At 36.5% G+C, this 21600-nt stretch overlaps 2 protein-coding genes across 9 annotated transcripts; one reads left to right on the top strand and one right to left on the bottom strand.

Annotated features, from left to right (window-relative positions):
* The first annotated feature begins 7087 nt into the window (after positions 1–7087).
* On the top strand, positions 7088–20737 carry LOC307169882 (uncharacterized protein). Of its 8 annotated transcripts, none has more exons than XR_013823221.1 (7): positions 7112–7247; positions 7399–7604; positions 7774–8058; positions 8166–8279; positions 8717–8796; positions 17302–17520; positions 18975–20737. XR_013823221.1 is itself a non-coding variant. In XM_079890770.1 (6 exons), the coding sequence occupies exons 2-6, from the start codon at positions 7484–7486 to the stop codon at positions 13884–13886; spliced, it is 741 nt and encodes a 246-aa protein (XP_079746896.1). In that variant the 5' UTR covers positions 7088–7247; positions 7399–7483; the 3' UTR covers positions 13887–16983. The 8 variants fall into 8 exon arrangements, 4 of the variants coding, with proteins under 4 accessions (XP_079746896.1, XP_079746897.1, XP_079746895.1 ...); XR_013823222.1 differs by having other exon boundaries at positions 17362–17520; positions 18975–20315; XR_013823223.1 differs by having other exon boundaries at positions 17302–17539; positions 18975–20315.
* LOC307169856 (uncharacterized protein) lies at positions 18299–20417 on the bottom strand (the record flags this gene model as incomplete). Its single annotated transcript, XM_079890700.1, has 4 exons — positions 18299–18465; positions 18699–19040; positions 19251–19580; positions 20333–20417. The coding sequence occupies 4 exons, from the start codon at positions 20415–20417 to the stop codon at positions 18299–18301; spliced, it is 924 nt and encodes a 307-aa protein (XP_079746826.1).
* Positions 20738–21600: the final 863 nt, after the last annotated feature.

Here is a 21600-nt window from a genome sequence, read left to right as displayed (position 1 = left end):
AGGATTACAATTTTGATAAAGAAACAGTGTATTACTTTTCAGTTCCTCTTTCCTCTCATATCGAGCAGGCACTAAAGACACAAACATACTGTATGTTTTCATACTCTGAGGTGCTAGCCCGTACAATGCAAGATGTTCAATAAACCATGAAATACAGTGCATTTGTGGTCTGCCTATTGGAAACTTACTGTCTTTTGCCCTCATCTAAACAGCAAGAGTAAAAGTTCACCCTAAGCCAATCAGCTATATTCGAGGCATAAAGATTAATAAAATAAAAGTATGAAACATACATTTCAAATTATAATAATGGCAAACACATCAAAATGGTAGTAATGATTTCTTATTTATGATGATATTTGATTAAGTGATAAAACATGAGCAACTGATAAAACACAAATATATATTTCTTTTTCTGAACCTTCATTTTAACTGACAAAAGTACAAAGAAAATGTTTCTAGTGCTTTCAGTGACTGGAAAAGTCAATGAAAAGCCATTCTTTTATTTTGATGGCTGCAACAAACTCCCAAAAAAGTTAGGACGGACACATGTTTACCACAGTCACATCACCTTTCCTTTAGTAACGAAGATTCGAGTTGCATTTCTTGATGCATTAGCAGATCAGGGGTCAAAGGTCACACACATTAAACAGAGGTCTCATGCCTTGCACTACACGGACTGAGATTTCTCTGAATCTTTTCACAGTATTATATATGGTAGATGCTGAAACACCGAAACACTTTGTAATCCTGCATTGAGAAATGTGATTTTTGAATTGTTAGAGAATTCTCTCATGATATTTGGCACAAAGTGGTGAACCATGACCCATTTGCGGATGCTTATTTTTACACCCAAATACGATACCCTCGCCTATTATCAGTTCACCTTATTGTGGGCTGTTTCAAAACCATTTAACTTTTGCTGCTGCTGGAAACGGTTTTAGTGAGGCCAGCAGGGGTGCTCACCCTGTGGTCTGTGTAGGTCCTAAAGCCTTGTTTAAACTCGACGCGTCCGCACGAGCGCGATGGCGATGTGCGCGACAATTTTTGTAACAACGCGCGCGGCGCCGCATCCGAAGATGAACGACTTCGAGCCGAATCTTGCTGTGCTCGAACTTCTCACCACACCAGCACCCAGTTTGCACGTCGAAATTAGTTGCTTACATTTAAAAAATGAGCATACAATAGCATAAAAAAAGTATTTTTAATGAACATAAAGGTCCATGTTTAATTAAAATGTTCAAGAAACTTAATGAAATGTTTAGTGAAATAGAACATATGAGATTGCTAATATATTTGTATTATATACACATTCTCATATCCATAGGGCTATATTTTGTTTTATTGTAAATAATCGCAGGGTTTACTGGGTTTTACATAACATAGTTTTAGGAAGTGAAACTAGACAAGTCTGTTAGAACATATTAAGTCATCGTTAGAACCTTGTGATAAGTAATCACAAGATCAGAGTTTGCTTTACCTAGTAACAGAGGGGTTTGCATATGAAGAACGAATCAAATAGTGGGGAAATTATGTAATGCAGCCTGACATTTATGCCATACCTCTATACTATAAAAACTGTGGTATATGTATTTTTCGGTGGGATTCTCAATGGAATTTGTCTGAGATCCTCCAGCCTTGCTTCTTGGGAGAGATTCCCTGAAAACTGCTCGGGAAGATCTCCTGGCCGTGATTAAAGCATCTAAAGGACAATTGCAGGTCTGTTTGTCAATTTATTCCTGCGCAGGAAGCTAGATTAGGTAGGAAGCTAGTTTAGAAAACTAGGTTTAGGGAAAACAAGTCAGAATAGCAGGTGATCTATAGAGTGGGGACGTCGGGGACGAGACCCAATAAATAGAGCCAGGTACAGAGTTGGGTGTCCATTTGGAGACACCCCAGATAGTTAGGTTTACAGAAAAATTCCATGACATGGTGTACTAAAATAAACATTGTCACGTGTGTATAGCTTCTTCTTCTAACCGCTGATTCCTGATGGTTTAGAGGACAATTACTCTAGTCTCCCCCTATCGTTTCAAAGAATAGTACAACTATTCTTGTATATTCTTATACTTGCGCGTCAAGTATAAATGCCTCGTCCGTTTGGGGAGGTGCACGCGCAGTCTGTGGAGACTCGCGCTGCGGAGCCAGGCGAAAGGATAAACAAGGCTTTTGCCCCAGTGTAGTGATGAACTATACTGTCAAAGAGCACCGTCCTTCAAAGGAGATGTTAAACCGAGGTCCTGACTCTCTGTGGTCAAGAGCCACATGCCAGTGCCCTGGAGGATGCAACGTCTAATGACATATCATGTGTTTTGGTGAACTGTTCAACAGCAAACTCTCAAGAGAACGACAAAGTTGAACCCCAAGATCAAGATCAGAGAAAATGTAGACAAAAAAATCTCACCTTAATTTCCAGCTCTGAACCGCCATCAATCAGGAACAAACCAGAGTGAGGGCAAGTCTGAAGGGATGTTAATACTACAAATAAACAAACGGTTTGGTTTTTAATTTGATTAGAATTTTTTTTGTGATAAACCTTATCTTTAGGCTAATACTCGATAAACGAAAAGGCATACAATAATAAAATATGTGGTCAGTGCGGTGTTCTGGTGGATTTCAGTATGTCATCACGCCACTTGAAGTCAGACAGACACACCTCATGCTGAAGTCAATAACTTTAATGCTCCGGAGATAGTAACTTCATGCGAATATGGCGGACACCAGGGAGTTCATGTACACATAAACATTTGGTTTTAATCAGATAAAGTCAATAAGTCGATGATACTGCACTGGTAGCTCTGATGAAGGAGGGAGAGGGTGATCTCTATGTGGAAACTGTGAATAATCTGGTAAAGTGGTGTGATCTAAATGCCCTCATCCTCAATACACAGAAAACTGAGGAGATTATCTTCGGCACCTCTCATGAGTGCCACATTACACCAATAATCATTCACAATCAAACCATAAAACAAAAATCATCGTTCAAATATATTGGAGTGCACGTGGACAGTGTGATCATGTAGACTATATCTGCAGCAAAGTACAGCAGAGAATCTACTTTTTAAGGAGACTTAGGTCATTCGGAGCGAGCAGTGAAATCCTGTCTCTTCTTTGTGTCAACAATTCAAAGCATTCTGGAGTTTGGAGGCGATGTGTGGTTTGAGGCCCTCTCAGCTCATCTGAAGGCCAGGATTCTACGGCTCCTGGGAATCTGTTCCAGATTGGTGGGACACTCAGTGGAGAACGCGTTCACTGAAAGCCATGTAATGCACACCGTCAGACTGGCTGACAAAATCTCCCAGGACTCTTCCATTTGTGTTGCAAGAAGTGATAGTTCCCCCATACTTTCACTTTCATCTATATATTTACGGCTATTGAAGACCACTCTTGCATCTATCTATCTATCTATCTATCTATCTATCTATCTATCTATCTATCTATCTATCTATCTATCTATCTATCTATCTATCTATCTATCTATCTATCTACACTCTAAAAACTGCTGGGTTGTGTTAACCCAATTTTGGGTCAAATATGGTCTCACCCAACGTTGGGTTGAAAATTAAATTTAAAAATGGACAAATCCAGCCGTTGGTTTACATTTTTAATGTAACCAATGCAATTTGTCCATTTTTAAATTGCATTTTTTAACCTAATGTTGGGTGAGACCATATTTGACCCAACATTGGGTTAACACAACCCAGCAGTTTTTAGAGTCTATCTATCTATCTATCTATCTATCTATCTATCTATCTATCTATCTATCTATCTATCTATCTATCTATCTATCTATCTATCTATCTATCTATCTATCTAATAAATTAGTCTAAGTTATTATGCTACATGAATATGAAGCATATTAATAAACAGTTGAGGTGGCACTTAATGACCCTCTCTGTTAATAATCATACACCCGAACTACTTCATTTATCTACCATATCTTTCTAAGGCAGAAAGCTGTATGCTAGTATGTGGTTCTGAATTTAGCATTATTAATTGCTGACAATGGACAACTGCAAAGCTACCTATTAAGAGTTCAGATGCAAAAGCCTCTAAGTGCCATCTGAAATTTTCTTCTAGAATGATCATTTTTATCAATCTTGTATATTTAAGTTCCGTAATATCACTTAAATGGCAATGAAGATTTATTTATTATTATTATTATCTCTGTTTTGGTTGCTACCATAGACATCAGTGTTTATTCTCGAACTATAAACTTTTATTTCAGTACTTCTGTGATCATTTGAATATTTGTAACATCGAAATACCGATACAGTGTTGTTGAAAAGATTGTGAAAGTAAAGCTGTTTCATATTGACAACTGCTTTTTGGAACCGAAACTTAGAACTTTCGAAAAACTTTTCTTTTTTCAAAAAACACTACCGGTTCAGGGGTGCGTTTCCCAAAAGCATAGTTGCTAACCTGTAAGCAACTTAGTTGGTTGGCAATGGGAAATTGCATTGCAACCAACAAAGTTGCTAACTTAGGTTTTGGGAAACGCTCCCCTGGATAAGAACCAGTTTTCGGTTCCCAACTCTACCAGCGAGTGAAACTAGGAGGGTCAAACTGTGTCGTGGGAGGATTCACATATAGACTGAGTGTTTTTCAGTGGATAGTTTCATCACACACTGAACTACTGAAGAAAATGTTTCACACATGTGTTTTATTCTGTTTGTGCTGCTGGAGTCTGATCGTGATCCGTAAGTTATAAAAACATTTTCATGGCTTTTTTTCTATTTCAGAGCAATAAAGTGGCTGATACTGTTTGAATTAGACGTTTATCTACTGCTAAAATGAATCATGAATATTGTGAAATCTACTAACTTTGAATGCAGGTCTCCAATTCTCGAAAAAAAATAAATAAAATAAATAAAAGTAGTATAATATAATTTTATAAACATCTACAAAAGTCATGGAAAGCCATTAGTCAAAAATGTGCAGGTCTCATATATATATATATACAGTGGGGAGAACACGTTTTTGATACACTGCCGATTTTGCAGGTTTTCCCACTTACAAAGCATGTAGAGGTCTGTAATTTTTATCATAGGTACTCTTCAACTGTGAGTGACTGAATCTAAAACAAAAATCTAGAAAATCACATTGTATGATTTATAAGTAATTAATTTAAAAAAGAAGTTTGCCAATGACCATCTGGATGATCCAGAGGAGGAATGGGAGAAGGTCTTACGGTCTGATGAGACAAAAATAGAGCTTTTTGGTCTAAACTCCACTCGCCGTGTTTGGAGGAAGAAGAAGGATGAGTACAACCCCAAGAACACCATCCCAACCGTGAAGCATGGAGGTGGAAACATCATTCTTTGGGGATGCTTTTCAGCAAAGGGGACAGGACGACTGCACCGTATTGAGGGGAGGATGGATGGGGCCATGTATCGCAAGATCTTGGCCAACAACCTCCTTCCCTCAGTAAGAGCATTGAAGATGGGTCATGGCTGGGTCTTCCAGCATGACAAGGACCCGAAACACACAGCCAGGGCAACTAAGGAGTGGCTCCGTAAGAAGCATCTCAAGGTCCTGGAGTGGCCTAGCCAGTTTCCAAACCTGAAACCAATAGACAATCTTTGGAGGGAGCTGAAAGTCCGTATTGCCCAGCGACAGCCCCGAAACCTGAAGGATCTGGAGAAGGTCTGTATGGAGGAGTGGGCCAAAATCCCTGCAGTGTGTGCAAACCTGGTCAACATATTATCTCTGTAATTGTTTCTGTACCAAATATTAAGTTCTGCTTTTCTGATGTATCAAATACTTATGTCATGCAATAAAATGCTAATTAATTACTTAAAAATCATACAATGTGATTTTCTGGATTATTGTTTTAGATTCCGTCACTCACAGTTGAAGTGTACCTATGATAAAAATTACAGACTTCTACATGCTTTGTAAGTGGGAAAACCTACAAAATTGGCAGTGTATCAAATACTTGTTCTCCCCACTGTAAACAACAATTTTAAATCACAAGTTACTCTCTATTTTACCATGAAATGTAGATTTGATATGACATACTGTATATGTAACATGTTTACACGTGTGTGTGTGTGTGTGTGTGTGTGTGTGTGTGTGTGTGTGTGTGTGTGTGTGTCTGTGTGTGTGTGCATTAGGAGGGTCAGACTCTGTCAGAGAGGATTCACAAGCTTGTGTTTGTTAAGATCTGTTGTGCGTTCATTGATAGTCTTATTAGATCAGGCGTTTCACTGAACAGCTGCAAATGTTTCACATGTTTATTTTGTTCTGTTTGTGTTTCTGCCGTCTGATCGGTAAGTCATAAACATATTTGTGACGTTTATTCACATATCAGAGTAATAAACTCCTGTGGCGGTTCAAATTAGATTATTTTCATCCACTGTGATCAAATCTCTCTTGTTGGTTTAGGTATTTTAATTTCAATGATTACAAATGCAAATCCTCCCATGAAATGTCTAAAAAATAATTTACATAATATTAAATACTTCTGCAGTAATCATAAACAACTACAAAAGTCATGGCAATTCAGCAATTAAAACTGTGTTGAAAATATATAGCATATTTAAACTTGTACTTTTAAGCTGTATTTAATTTATCATATACATTTTTATTTGTTTCTATAGCAGATCATTTTAAAACACATTAAAAGACGAAATTGTTGATTCTCTCACATTCTGCCTGTTCATTTATGTGACTTTTCATTTAGTTTGTAGTCTCTGCTGATGTTAAAGGTTACAAACTGATCTCAGACTTTCTAAACCAACATGAGCATTAATCTGAAAACCTGTTCATGTTCATCAGGAGTGTTTGCTGCCGAAACAAATGAAATACAGTCAGTGTCAGTGATGGAGGGAGATGCTGTCACTCTAAACACTGATCTTACTGAAATACATGAAGAATACAATAGCATACTGTGGAAATATGGAGCTGAAAAATATTTTATAGCTGAAATAAGTAGAAAACATGGGATCTCCACATATGATGATGTTCCTGATGGGAGATTCAGAGACAGACTGAAGCTGGACTGTAAAGACCAACAGAGTAGTTAAGCACTATTTTGATTATAGCTACGCTATTAGGTTTTATTATTATGGTATCGGGCTTTTATTTTGATAACCAAAGAAACCGGAAGTATGGTGACGGAAACGAAACTGGCGAATGGCGCAAAGGACGAAAGGAAAGTCTGAAAAGGTTCACGGTTAAAAACAGTAAAAGGCCACGGAGAAACAGTTAAAACTACAAGGTTTAGCTTCGGTCAATTGGGGAACAAGGTTGGTAGAGTTAATGAGAAATATATTTGAGTTACTTGAAATGTTTATCGTAAAATGTATAATTTGGTAATGCAATCGGATTGAAACTAATGTAATGAGCTGTAACGTTCGAAATGTGATGGTAAGGCATGGTTTATTTGTTTTTACTCAGCTCTTACGTTGGTTGATGACACGGACGGCAATAAAAGTCATTTTAACCATCAGTTCTGGCCTTCTCAATATTGACTGGATGCTACATGGACGATCAAACTGGATCTCTGACCATCATAAACATCACAACTGAACATACTGGAGTTTATCAACTAGAGACAATAGGACTGAAACTGACATTAAAATCATTCAGTGTTTCTGTCTATGGTGAGCCGAGATGTAATTCCTCCTGTGCTTCTTGTTTTATTAGATATTTACATATTGAAATGTTTAATTATGTTATAGTTTAAGATGAGACAATCACTGCTCATCAACAATGAATCAAAATTAACACTGATTTATCCATATTTCTGTTTATTAATCTCATCTTTCTCAGCTCGTCTACCTGTTCCTGTCATCATCCGTAACTCTTCACAATGTTCTTCATCAAATTGTTCATTGGTGTGTTCATCAGTGTTGAAAGTGAGTGATGCGACTCTCTCCTGGTACGCAGGAATCAGTGTATTGTCCAGCATCAGTGTGTGTGATCTCAGCATCAGTCTCTCTCTACCTCTGGAGGTGGAATATCAGGATAAAAACACCTACAGCTGTGTGCTGAACAATCCCATCAGCAACCAGACCACACATCTGGACATCAACACACTCTGTCACACATGTGCAGGTACCACAGCACTGATGATACATGTGTGTGTTTACTGACCTGATCTCTGTCTTCTGTTGGAAATCAGACACATGCACTCACAATGTCTCTCTTTTCCTCTCCTTCAGCTCCTCCAGTCTCAGTGTCTCTGATAGTGTTGATCTCTGCTGGATCTCTGATGATTGTTGCAGGATTTTGGATCTTCTGGATCTGCTGGAAACACAGAAAAACTGATCGAGAAGGCAAGAATAACTGCTTTTAACCAGTGTTAACAAATAATAATAAATAATAAAATCTACTCCAAATGCATTTTTTTTTTCCAATTCATAGCCCATTTTATTGTTTAATTTTGAAATATGTATTAATGTAGGTTATGCCATTTAGTTCTTAAATAATGTTGGTTATTGGTTGTTGCATTGATCTGAGCAGCTCTTCACTCGTCTCACACACAAACACTGATTCTTACTTTTACTCTGGTAATAGTGATATTTTGTGTGTGAAAAGTAATAATGTCAAATCCCATATTGCCATTTAAAAAATTGCAGTATTAAATATATTTAATTAATTGTGTGCTATAACTTTGACAGCCTAATAATCACACGTATTGTAAAAAAAAAAAAAAAAAACAACAACACAGATCTAGATTTGTATTTTGAATCTCTTCCTGTTGTTCAAACAGTTCAGATTTGTGAAGATGAGAAAACTTCAGTTGTTATGTTACTTCATCCATCGTTCTATGAAAGAAACACACAAACATCGGTAAGATCATTTATCATTTAGTTTCTGTTGTGTGTGTTTGTATAATTTCAGCAGTGAGTCAGATGGAGATCAGTGTGTGATTGTGTTTCTGTAATCATCACTTATCAGATATTTTCTTTCCTCAATGTAGTTCTTAAAAAAGCTAATTATAAATCTTAAAGGAGCTGTATGTAACAAATGTATTTCAATTAATCATAAAATGGCCCTATGTCACTTGTTACGATCTCTAGTGAATCATAACAAACAATAAGGGAGTCTCCACACGCCAGCAATAATTAATCAATGAATTTATTTGTAAGTCAAAAGATTAGGGATCAGTTTAAGTGAAAATCAGTGTGTTAGTAGTTGTGTGTAAAGTTCGTAAATGAAAGTCAATCATCCAACCATCTCATATGAGATGGATCAAAGGGCGGCAGAGGTCTCCCATGTTCCTCACAATCTCCAGAGTTCTCCGAGCCGACAAGAGTCCAAACCAAACAAACAGAACAGAACCAGCCCAAGGATTACACAAGCTCAATCCTCTCCCCTCCTTCCTCTCATCTCTGTCTCAGACTCTTATAGGAGGTAATAATTGCTTTCAGGTGTACAACCACTCACTCCGGCCAGTCACCTGTAACTCCGAGACAATGAGTTAATCACTGAGATCGTCACACACTAGACATTAAGAAATCATGTTCATTTCAAATACTTATATCACTGACAACAGTAATCCGGCCAGATGTACTTTTATGATGGACAGATGCACTTTTATGATGGATAGATGTACTTTTATGATGGACAGATGCACTTTTATGATGGATAGATGCACTTTTATGATGGATAGATGTACTTGTATGATGGATAGATGCACTTTTATGATGGACAGATGCACTTTTATGATGGATAGATGTACTTTTATGATGGACAGATGCACTTTTATGATGGATAGATGCACTTTTATGATGGATAGATGTACTTTTATGATGGATAGATGCACTTTTATGATGGATAGATGCACTTTTATGATGGATAGATGTACTTTTATGATGGATAGATGCACTTTTATGATTGACACATGCACTTTCATGATGGATAGATATGCTTTTATGATGGACAGATGCACTTTGATGAAAAATATACCCATTGACTGTCATTATAAAGCTTGGAAGAGCCAGGACACTTTTTAATATAACTCTGATTGTAAGTAATATACACCTAGGATGACGTCAGGGTAAGTAAATCATGGGCTAATTTTCCTTTTTGGGTGAACTATCCCTTGGACCATAGACATAAAATACAAATAGGACTACCAAATTACCTATCACAGTTTTTGGCAAGTAAATCACGTGATGTGACACATCCTATTGACCCTGTTCACATTTCTGGGTTTCTCAGAAGTGTAAGGCATCATAGTTGGGTTAACTTCTATAGCAGTGAATGAAAGACTACATTAAATATATATTTTTGTGTTCCAATTTGCTCAAATAGCAAAAGAAAAATGCCACAACAGTGTTTTCACAACTTTCAAAAAGAGTAAAAAAAATAGATAATGGCAGTCGGAAGAAAGTTATCAACTTTGTCACAGCCGCGCTATTAGAAACACGCTCACAGCAGCGTTAACTAGTTTTTGTGTAAATAATACAAATATAGTGTTATATGCGTAATTATCTTTTATTATGACAGTATGTGGCAACATGTACGTTAAAAGCGCATCTTCTGCACTAAACAATAATATTGCAATATTCTAGACTCTTACACGTACCTAACGCCACACTTACACTACAGAAGACTGTAAAAAATATATTTTTGTATTTTCAAATTACAAATTACTTGTATTTTAATTAAATACTTTTTGATGTATTTGTGCCCATCTCTGGTTAAAGGTTGTCAGAAGAACTGCTCCTGCTACATAGGATGCCGTTGCTAGGGGTTGGCAACCAAATGTAGCAGGACACAGCATGCTGAAACACTAGAGCAGCGACAGCAGCGGTGATTCCGAAACAGCTAAACAAATTGTATAAACATTATTACAGAAATTAGTTATCACCCTGAATTGTAATCTGTTTGTCTGTTTCGTTTTTTTTTTTGTTTTTTTTTTTTTGTTCAAATTGCTACTTAATGTAACAGTTTTAATCAGTAAATAATTTTAAACCTACTCCACACATGACTCCTGTGTGTTTTAGTCTTTCAGCATTTAGTTGTCAGTACCTTTGTCTCTCACTCCAAACACCAGGATTGAACACTAACCAGCCTAAACCAAAATCCTCAAATCCCTTTTTTTTAATTTCAATAGAATAAATAAAGCTATCCCACTTGTGAAAGAATATTAGAAATAGACATTGCAATACAAATAATTGATATTGCATAAATATGCAAACGATATACTGTACATACAGAAACAGAGCAGTATACAATAAACACCAGTTAATGGTAAACTTCTTTCTTGGATCTTGTTTGAATTGACAGGCTATTATAGGCTTGACATTGAATTCCCTCTGGCTCGTTTCCACTGAGCAGTACAGTACGGTACGGTACAGTACGGTACGGTTCGGGTCTGTTAACCATGATCTGGCTAGCGTTTCCACTGCCAACAGTACCCTTACTTGATAGGCGTGGTGTTTCGATCGACGTCATTTTCGCGCGAAGAAGAACATAGTAAACTACAATGGATGACAGCAGATCTTGTTCTTGCTCCTCGACATGTTTGTCACAAGAAGACAAGCGCCGACATTTGGCTTTTCTCATTATTAAGTACGCAAAGTTTGTACTTGCCATGTGCGACTCCTACATGCAAATGGTACAGCGCGTTCTTAAAAGCGTCACTCAGCTCGCGATCTGCTACTACTTATCTCTGTTACTCTGTATGTTCATTTTAAGCAACAATAAAACGAAATATGTTATAAAACACTACTCTGCCTCTTTTCGTTTTCATTTAAATAAATTAAACATTATAGGGACACAAATGTGGTTCATGCGCAACGCATATTGATTATTCACTGCACGTTATACGTTATTCTATAACAAAACGAAATTTAAAACACAACCCTAACGTTACCTCTTTTCGTTTAAATAATAAAAAAAATTACACATATTACAGGCAATATATGCATTTGTACAAATGTTGCAATAAACATCAGTGATAATCTTGTAATAAGAAAATGACAAGAAACCATATTTCTTTTAGTAAAATTTCAGTTTTATCAATAATAGCCAATATAAAAGTTTAAGTAAAAGGTACAAGAAGCTATACAATAAGAAATAAAGCAAACAATTCAGTCAAATGTCCAAATGCTGCGCTCTAGTCTAACATTTCAACAGTAAAGTTAACGTTAAATACAAATAGCCTATGAAACTAAACTTAGCCCTCAGCCAAAACGATTGACAGGGAACGAATTATATATTCACGAGACCAAAGATCGCCCGTTAGGTCTACACAAGACGAATTATATCTCATGTTTAACCACTACCGTCGGAGTCATCGGCGAACGTCAGAAGAACTAACTTAGCCGAGGAAAGGCTCACCCAGCCGGGAAACATGAGCGCCGAGCGCCCGCTGATCGCATGGATCTCACAACCGGGGAAAAACAAATCATCTTTATAAATAAACCACAGATTTGAGCTTTAAACAACTACATTCTCGCCTGAAAAACTCTTAAAATTACATTTCGTGACACAGTAACAGTAGTATTATATTAAACTGTATATAAAAAATGGCGCTTCTTATGTTGTCATTCCCCTCGTAGCACGCGCAAGTGACGATTCTCTGTCAACCAATCAACGTCCTGCAGTGAGTCTAGCTCCACCTTTTAGTACCGTACCACTGTGCTAGGTACCCCAACGGAAGGGTACCCAAAAAGTGGTACGGTACGGTTCGGCTTTTTGGTACCATTCTCAACTTTTGGCAGTGGAAACGCAAATAAAAGGGTACCGACCCGTACCGTACCGTACCGCTCGGTGGAAACGCGCCATAAATGTGTTATGGGCCATGAGGACTGTCTGGTTAGTAAAAAAAAAAAAAAATCAAAATATGATTTCATCTAGTAAAAGTTAACTTCACATGGTAATTAGTTTATTTTAACAACAACAAAGGGAAAAGAATGCTACCCATTACAAATGGAATGTTCAATATATATATATATTTTTTGCCTACCTATGAATTAAGAGGCATTGTTAACTCTTACATTCTAATTACATATACAATCAAGGCATCATATGAAAGCTTATCTTCCACTCTTTCTAAAGGTGTGCTCAGTTTGTTTCTAGCATAAAGTATCAGGGAGATAAGGCTCACGATTCATGAATATAATTAAACTGTTTTAGCATGTTTGGGTGATTCTGGGAGTTAAAGCCGAATTTGAGGTAACATTGTTTTGACCCTAATTACAAGTTTCCAGCAGCTTGTTGACCGGGTTGGCCACCCAGGTTGTGATCCTCAGACATCATAGATTTCATTTTTATATGACAACCTTTTACAGCAGCCCATGTCTGCTAAACCCCCTTTGCCCCCTGGGTAGTACCAGTTTTGGCCACAATCTTACATACAGTTCCTTTAAAGGTATAGTGGAGGATCTTTCCGAATTTAAGATAAGACCCGCCCTCTCCACTTTTTGAATAAGTTTGATTGATTCACCAGAATGATTGACATTACGGTGGCCCAGTAATAATAATAAAAATAATAATGATAAATGTATCTATTCATTTTTAACTTAAACCATAAAATAGCAGTGCACTTTTGTATGTGATGATATCTGAATGAAACCAGAGGAAACTCAAATTCCACTTCAGATCTGAGACAGATTCAGTGCAGATTTAATCTCACCCGATCGTTTCAACAATGACAACATAATCAAATAAACATTATTTCTTTGGTGAATTAGAGGAAATACATCATTTTGTTTTCTTTAATATATATATATATATATATATTTGTGTTAAATTGTCTGTTTGTAATATTCACCGTTCTGGCATAGAAGTTGCGTGCAACAGGAACAAACAGCCACCAGCAGAAAAGCAGCAGCGGGAATCAGACTGGGAACTGGAATTACACAGTCATCATTACTGGAATGCTACTGATTTTACAGATATACTTTCGACTTTTGGTCATCAGTTGAAAATCGCTTTTAAAGTTTTTTTGCCCGTTTTTTTGTTGATATCTTTCAAAATCCATTGCATTTAAAGGGATAAACTATTTATTATACAGCTTAATTTGACCACAGACATTAATATATGCTATTAAACCAGGCTGAAGCTCAAATTATTTTAAAGTTTTTATTTTAATAAATAATTTAAAACATCAGTAGCTAAAAATGATTACACCTGAATAAATTCATACAGCGTCATGTTCACAGTCACTTTTTGTTTCATTATCTTCGAAAAGGACGTTGTAACAAATTAATTTTGCACCTATTTGCGCTTACCACTCTCTAACACACACACTAAGAGCAAAATGAAGACCCTCATTTTACACACAGCTCTGATTCTGTGGAAATAAAAGCTTTTGTCAGTGTAAATGCACAAGTAAAATTGTGCTCTTCTGTATAAATGCAAACTGAAAGTTGTTTATGACTAGTTGTGTATGACTTGTTTTGCTGACATTCCCAGATAAAATGTCCAGACAGCAGGTTATGCAACATGGGTTTACTATCAAACAGGAATTGTCTTTCTTTCTTTCCTGCTCCGCAGCAAGTTATGATAAAGGGATAGATAAATCAAAAATGAAACCGATATAATTTACTCAACCTCGTTGTTCCAAAGTCACAACACATTTGTTCATCTTAAGAATGAAGATATTTTAAATGAAATCTGAGAGATTTCTGTCCCTCCATTGACTGCCCACAGAACTATCTATCTGTCGCTTCAAAAGTTAATAAAAACTAATCTATATGAATCAGGCCGTTTAGTCCAAATTTTCTGAAGAGACTTGATCGCTTTATATGATGGAACAGATTAAATGTAGTCTTTTATTTCCATATGATAGCTGCAACGCATTCTCAATGGGTGAAAAACACTCTTTCTATGTAGCAAAAAAATACTTCACGGCATTTAAATGCATCAATTAATCATGGTTGAGGAGAGTAAAGCAAACACTTTTAAAGATATCCTGTTCACCCCTATACATATCACAGATGTTTGTTCACAGATGAGAATAGAACAAATCCATGAAGGCTGTATAAAAACACTATGAAAACAGTAAAAATTGGTCATTGTTTTATCAAGTTATCACACATTTGTGTGCTGTAACATTTCACCCGACAAACATCACAATATTAACGCCAAAAAAACATGACATCACAAGACATAACAACAACCATGATAAAGTTGCTAGTGAAAGTAGTGCATCAGTGATGAAATTCCTGTAACTAGATGATTCAATAATAGCTTAGATATTTCTGATTACAAAAATATTTTAGAGACGCACAGATTCCAGATGTTATGAATGAATCATATTTTTAATAATATTTATCACATAAACACACAAAGATGTGTCACGTTGATTTGCTTGTTTCAGAAAAGAAGACAGTGTTTTTGTGGGTTTACTTCAAGGCACTTTTTCCCTTGGCTGATGTACAAGATAAGGAGATTTTCTGCCCAGAATGCAAGAAACACAATATTGGTCTCATTAAAACAGCTAATAAAAAAAAAAAATTATGTCCAGTTCTTATTGATTTATGATTAGATCTGGGATAAAAGCTTTTGAGAGGAGTTTAGCATATTAGCTTTGGCACTTTGCTTTTCTTCAAATATTTACCTTACATATGAAAATCATGAAACAAAAGCTGAAGGATAGACTGGAAAAACAGTATTAAAGTGAAGACAATCGTCTCCATACTAATAAACATTTCAGCAAAATACAATAATTCCAATTAGTTAAAAAAAACAAACAAAAAAAATATCACACTTGACAATCACAGCTCAATATTACTGAAAAAGACACGAGAAGGTCTTCATCGCCTCACATGCCAACAGATAAAATGAAATAATGAATCAGCACCTCATAAAATGTCACAGATGTTTGTTCACAACTTCAGGTGAACTTCATTTTTTGCACATTTCAACCATGAAGATAAATATCTATATACCTAATGTATGAAGATTTACAAGTGCAAGTGCATTGTTTTATCAAGTATAAACACATTTGTGTGTTATCATGCTGTAACACTTCTCAGGTTTAACGCAGCAACATTTAACAGACTGTATCATATATGAGTCCAGTTAAAGGCACAGAATAAATACCTGAATGTTTCACCAACTTTAAAATAAATAAATATATTTCAAGCGTCTTAAAGCTGGTTTCGGTTTCAGTCTAGCTGCTGGAGTGTGTTTTCTGATGAAGGTCGATAAGTAAGGGTTAATGTAACTGTTTAGACTATAACTATTACATAAGAATACCAGACATTTCCAGTAACAGCAACAATACCAGTAAAAACACCTACAGTATCAGTAGTGCAGACTGTCTTTGTGTTGAGGAGGAACATATTGGTCATTATGAATATCTGCATATGGGGTGGTGTGGCACAATGGGTAAGACACATGCCTTTGGTGTGAAAGACCCGGGTTCGAATCCACTGTGAGACCCCAGTGTGTCCCTGAGCAAGACACTTAACCCCTAGTTGCTCCAGAGGCGTGCGACCTCTGACATATATAGCAATTGTAAGTCGCTTTGGATAAAAGCGTCAGCTAAATGAATAAATGTAAATGTAAATGTCATAATGCCCATCTTGAGGTAATTGTAAAAAACAGTTCTATCAGTTATAAGAGGAAGTAAACAGACGGGACAAAATAACTCCAGATGTCAAACCAGATCAGCAGATTATAGTGCAAATGTTAAGAAACCGAGATAATCACTCAGTTTCTGTCTGGATCACTGTAACAGCATTAATAAACCTCAAGCACTCTCTGATCTACTGCTGAAAACTGTTGCTCTGTTTCTTACTTTATCGCTCATATACGCTAAATTTGTTAATATATAATTTAACATTTATGACTTTTAATAAAGTTCGGGAGGAGCATGTTCAGATAATTAACACGAGTGGGGAGCATTCAGTTAATCAATGATAAGAGGTGTATATGTAAGGAATAATGTATAGCGAGGCGGTTGTTATAGCGAATACAACCCCGACAGGCTGTTTAGGAGCCCGACGCGAAGCAGAGGAAATAACAGAGTGCATTCTACATTCGAATTCAACCAAGCCATGTGATATATATATATATATATATATATATATATATATATATATATATATACTTCTAGATCTAACTATTCCTGCCAGCAGGGAATACTCTGGGCCAAATCCCGAGCTTGGAGCCTCTCCCCCGGACAGCACGCCACCAAATACACATAAACCTTTACTCTATCTAATTATATATAAGTGTGAACTTGTGAAATTGGTTAAATTGGTATGTAACAGGTGAAATGTTTACTGTTATTGGTGCCGACTGCTGAAATCTTGGAATCGTGACGCAATTTCTCTGAGCGATGAGAGTTTCAGCTGATCCTCTTCTCTCAATCTTCCTAACTCTCTTCAGTGTCCATTGTTTTATTGGGAACCTCGGCCTGAGTCTGACGATGTTCCATGTCCTCCAAAGGAACGGCAATGGGATCATGTGATGGGTTATCAGCATCATCGTCCTGGACGTCATCGGGAACAGGTGATGGGTTACTGTCAGCATCATCGTCCTGGATGACATCGGGATCAGGTGATGGGTTACTGTCAGCATCATCGTCCTGGATGACATCGGGATCAGGTGATGGGTCATTCCTCATGTAAGAAAACACAGATTCACAGAAGGTTACTGTTACGTTTGGTTGAAGCAGAGGAGGAAACATGATCCAAGTGCAGCAGTCTTTTTTTATTAAAAACTCAAAGCATCACAAATACAAACTCAGACTCAGGAACAGGAACAAGACTCAGGATCAGAACAACCACCATTAGTGCAACGATAAGAACTGACCAAGACACATGACAAAATCACATGACAAACAGGGAATCACATTAACAAGACACAGAAACATGACAATGACAAGAACAAGGAACACTGTAAAAAGTGAACAGTTGGATCAACTTCAAAAAATTACTTCAATTGGTAACACCTAAAGAAATTAAGTTTTCTCAACATAAATGATCACATTTTAACGTGAAAAACGTGATAACTTAAGTTGAGAAAACTTAATTTCTCCAAAAAAAAAACTTAAGTTGATCCAACTGTTTTTCCAACCACTTTTTACAGTGAACAAAACCTAAAACGTGACAGTAAAAGTGATGAGAAGGATTGATGTTTCAGTTACACAAACAAGAAATGAACAAAATGTTTATTTGGGAGTTATTGGTGTTTTTTTATTGTTTTGACTGTTTAACCAGTGAATATCTGCTTCTGTACTGTTAAAAGTAAAGAGCAAAAAAGATAACATTTCACATTTACATTTGTTACATTTTATTTACATTTATATGAAATCCAGAATAAAAAACTTTGTTTTTGCACAGTAAATCTCATATATCTTGCGAAATAATCTGATATTAAATACTTACATTGGTACTGCTGCATGGTTAATTACATTCTGTGAGGCTAGAGTATATCTCCTGTCGCAACGATAGTTAATCACACCAGCAGCAACAGCTACAGAAACCAGCAGAACAACAGCAACACATATTCCTGCTACAGCTCCTGAAGACAGACCTGAACCTGGAACATCTACAGAGACACAGTAATTATTGTGAATGATAATTTTTTTAGACCCTTCTATATTGATCATCAGCTGTATCAACAGGAAACATTTTTCAAGTTATTAAGTTAATAACATTAGTCAAAGTGTTATTGGGCAAACCTCAAAAGTCAACTCAACATTTACTGAGTTGATTTAAAAAATATTGAACTGTTTTTAATTCCTCAAAGGAATGCATTGAATGATTAAATTATACACTCACAAATGACAGAAAGATTGAATCTCTTCACTCTAGTGATGCTGAAGCTGCTGTTGAAGATGTTGATCTGTAGTTTATATTCTCCAGAGTCTGTGTTTGCGATGTTCATGATGATCAGAGATCCAGTCTGATGATCCAGCTTCAGTCTGTCTCTGAATCTCTCATCACTATCTTCACACTGAACATCTGTGCAGATATCACTGAGATCTCCAGTGATTTCAGCGATGAGAATCTCATTAAAATACCACGTCATCACATCATTTGGTTTTCTTGCTACAGGAGGATGAAAAGTGACGGATTCTCCCTTGTTTTTCTTCACTTCATCTCGTTCAGCAGCAGAAACACCTGAAACACAAACCAACAGATGCTGGAGGATCTTTTGCTGAAAACAAACTAAAACTACACAACATGAGAGAACTGTGAACATGACTTTGGATAAGCCCTTTCTTGACTTTAGATCTGAAAATAAACATTTTGGTTTGTGGATATGAACACACATTAACAATGTGCTTTAAAAATATATAAACTGCATTTAAACGTTTTTAAATGACTCACCTTGGACAGTAACATTGAAGATCTTTTCACTGTTCCTGCTGCTGCTGAAGATCTTCAGTTCATATTCTCCAGCATCTGTGATTGTGATGTTCATGATGGTCAGAGATCCAGTCTGATGATCCAGCTTCAGTCTGTCTCTGAATCTCTCAGTACCTTCATTACACTTAACATCTGTACAGGTCTTATTAATATCTCCATTGATCTGAGCGATGCGAATGCCATTATAATACCATCTAAAATCGTCTTGTCGAGTTGTATTAACACCAGTGTATAGAGTGACTGAATCTCCCTTCATCACTGACACTTCATCTGAACCAACACCAGAGGCACCTGGAGAAGAAACAGTTAACATAACAAAAACAAAACTTTGCAACTGTTATTTTCTAACAGATCATACAGATTTGAGCAGAGAAATATGTCGGGATTCATAATGTCTGGATTCATAATGTAACCCATGGAAACAAACAGCAGAAGTAGTTTTGATTTAAACTTTCACTCATCAGACAAACATATGAGTCTTATGGACGATCTACACACACCCAATACACATTTTCATAATCAAACATTTTCATAGACTCATAATGTATTACATAGATGAATAGTACCCATAAAAAATTTTTTCAGAAAATTATGCTATTTTCCACAGCATCAAGACTCATAATCCAGACCCTTTTTTCAAAATATGTTTAGTTCTCCCCGTAAATAACATATTTAGACTACATTACATTTTATTAATTTGGCAGAAGCTCACTCACATTACATTCAAGCTACCTTTGATGCACTGATGTAAAATAATATTTAATAACAGTATCATAACAGTTTGTCAGGTTTCTGTCACTTCGGTCTAGTTTGTTGTTGGTTTTGTGACAGTGACACTCCTGTATTTTATTATCTTATGTATATGTGCTTGGTTTTTATACGAAGTCATTTACAAAGTTCTCATTTTAAAGCCACTGAAACAGATAGGGCTGATTCTATGATTTGTTGTCACCCGATAATAATCCTACCATCATCACTATACATATTTGTTCAAATAAATCGGTGCAACGCCGGAAAAGAGATTGTAACAAATATTGTCTTACCGTGGTCGATTGAAATCAAGATCACCGAGAGCAAAACTAGACGCGACATATTCCCCACAGAAATTGAATGGCTATTCTGATTCATAAGAGTGTGCCGCTTAAGGGCGTACTTGTAAAACTAGTACAGTAAGTGAAACTAACCTGACAGCCACAATGGAATGTCAATCGAGACGTTTTTATCAGTCGATTCATCGCCCAGATCAACCGCAGCTGACTATCTGGAAACACACAAAGAGATAACACACAAAAACAAAACACATGCCCCTGGGCAAAAGGAAAACACAAATGAGGAAGCTAGTCAGGAATGTAACAATACTGGCAATAACGACTCAATTCCACTAGTTTCCAAGGTGCAATTATCAGTTATCTCTGCGCACATGCACATCACGCGTTCAGTCCATAGATAGGTAGGGTAGACTGTGTACAGTTGAGACATAGGTACAATTGAGACACCTTAAATAACTTGCGCGCGCAGCATGCACAAGTTGTGATTTTTGCTGTGCACATGCGTATTAGTGTCCTCTTTTATCCTGCAAAATCTGAAGACTGGACGCGTCTCCGATCAGAAGATATCTGCAAAAGTTTTTTTTCTAAGGGAAGGCTTGCATCGTTTTTTGCGCACTCAACTATGAATAACTTATTATCCTTATGTGACTGTTAAACGTAACTGGTACCATTACAAACGTTATTCTGTGCCCTAAAAATTGGCATATTTCATGGTAATGAGTCATGCAGGCTCAATGCAAAATCTAGAGAAATGTGCGAAGTGGCCAGCGGGGGATAGTTGAGACACAATTGTCTCAACCGTACCCCAATAGAGTTATATTACAAAACACGCTGCTTATTTGTTCAGTGTTATGATAACAGGTTAAACGTCATAATTGGCCAGCATAGGGCGCAAATAAAAATACAATTTCATATGTATTATATTTAACTGTATGTTATTAATGAATATATTTTTCTAACATGCATGTTAGAAAGATAACCTAGCAAGTTGTCAAATAGACAAGGTGGTAAAATGGGTACAGTTGATACACCCTTTTAAAATGTGTGGTCACATAGTTAATTTAAAGAACATTTAATTTTTAAAGAATTCATTTAATGTGTGTGTGAGTGTGTGTGTTAGCTATGCTGTTTATGTAGTGCATGTGGACTTTTTGTTTATGTTTATCTTATACTTGTGCAGGATGCCCCGCACGAGAGCTATAGGACAACAAATAGGGAATGCCAGGATACCATTTAGAGAGGGCTGCAAAAGTTGTAGATGA

Source organism: Squalius cephalus (assembly GCF_949319135.1).
Source record: "Squalius cephalus genome assembly, chromosome: 13".
Taxonomy (NCBI): domain Eukaryota; kingdom Metazoa; phylum Chordata; class Actinopteri; order Cypriniformes; family Leuciscidae; genus Squalius; species Squalius cephalus.
The sequence above is the reverse complement of the archived record's forward strand: the minus strand, read 5'-3'. Positions and strand labels throughout refer to the sequence as shown.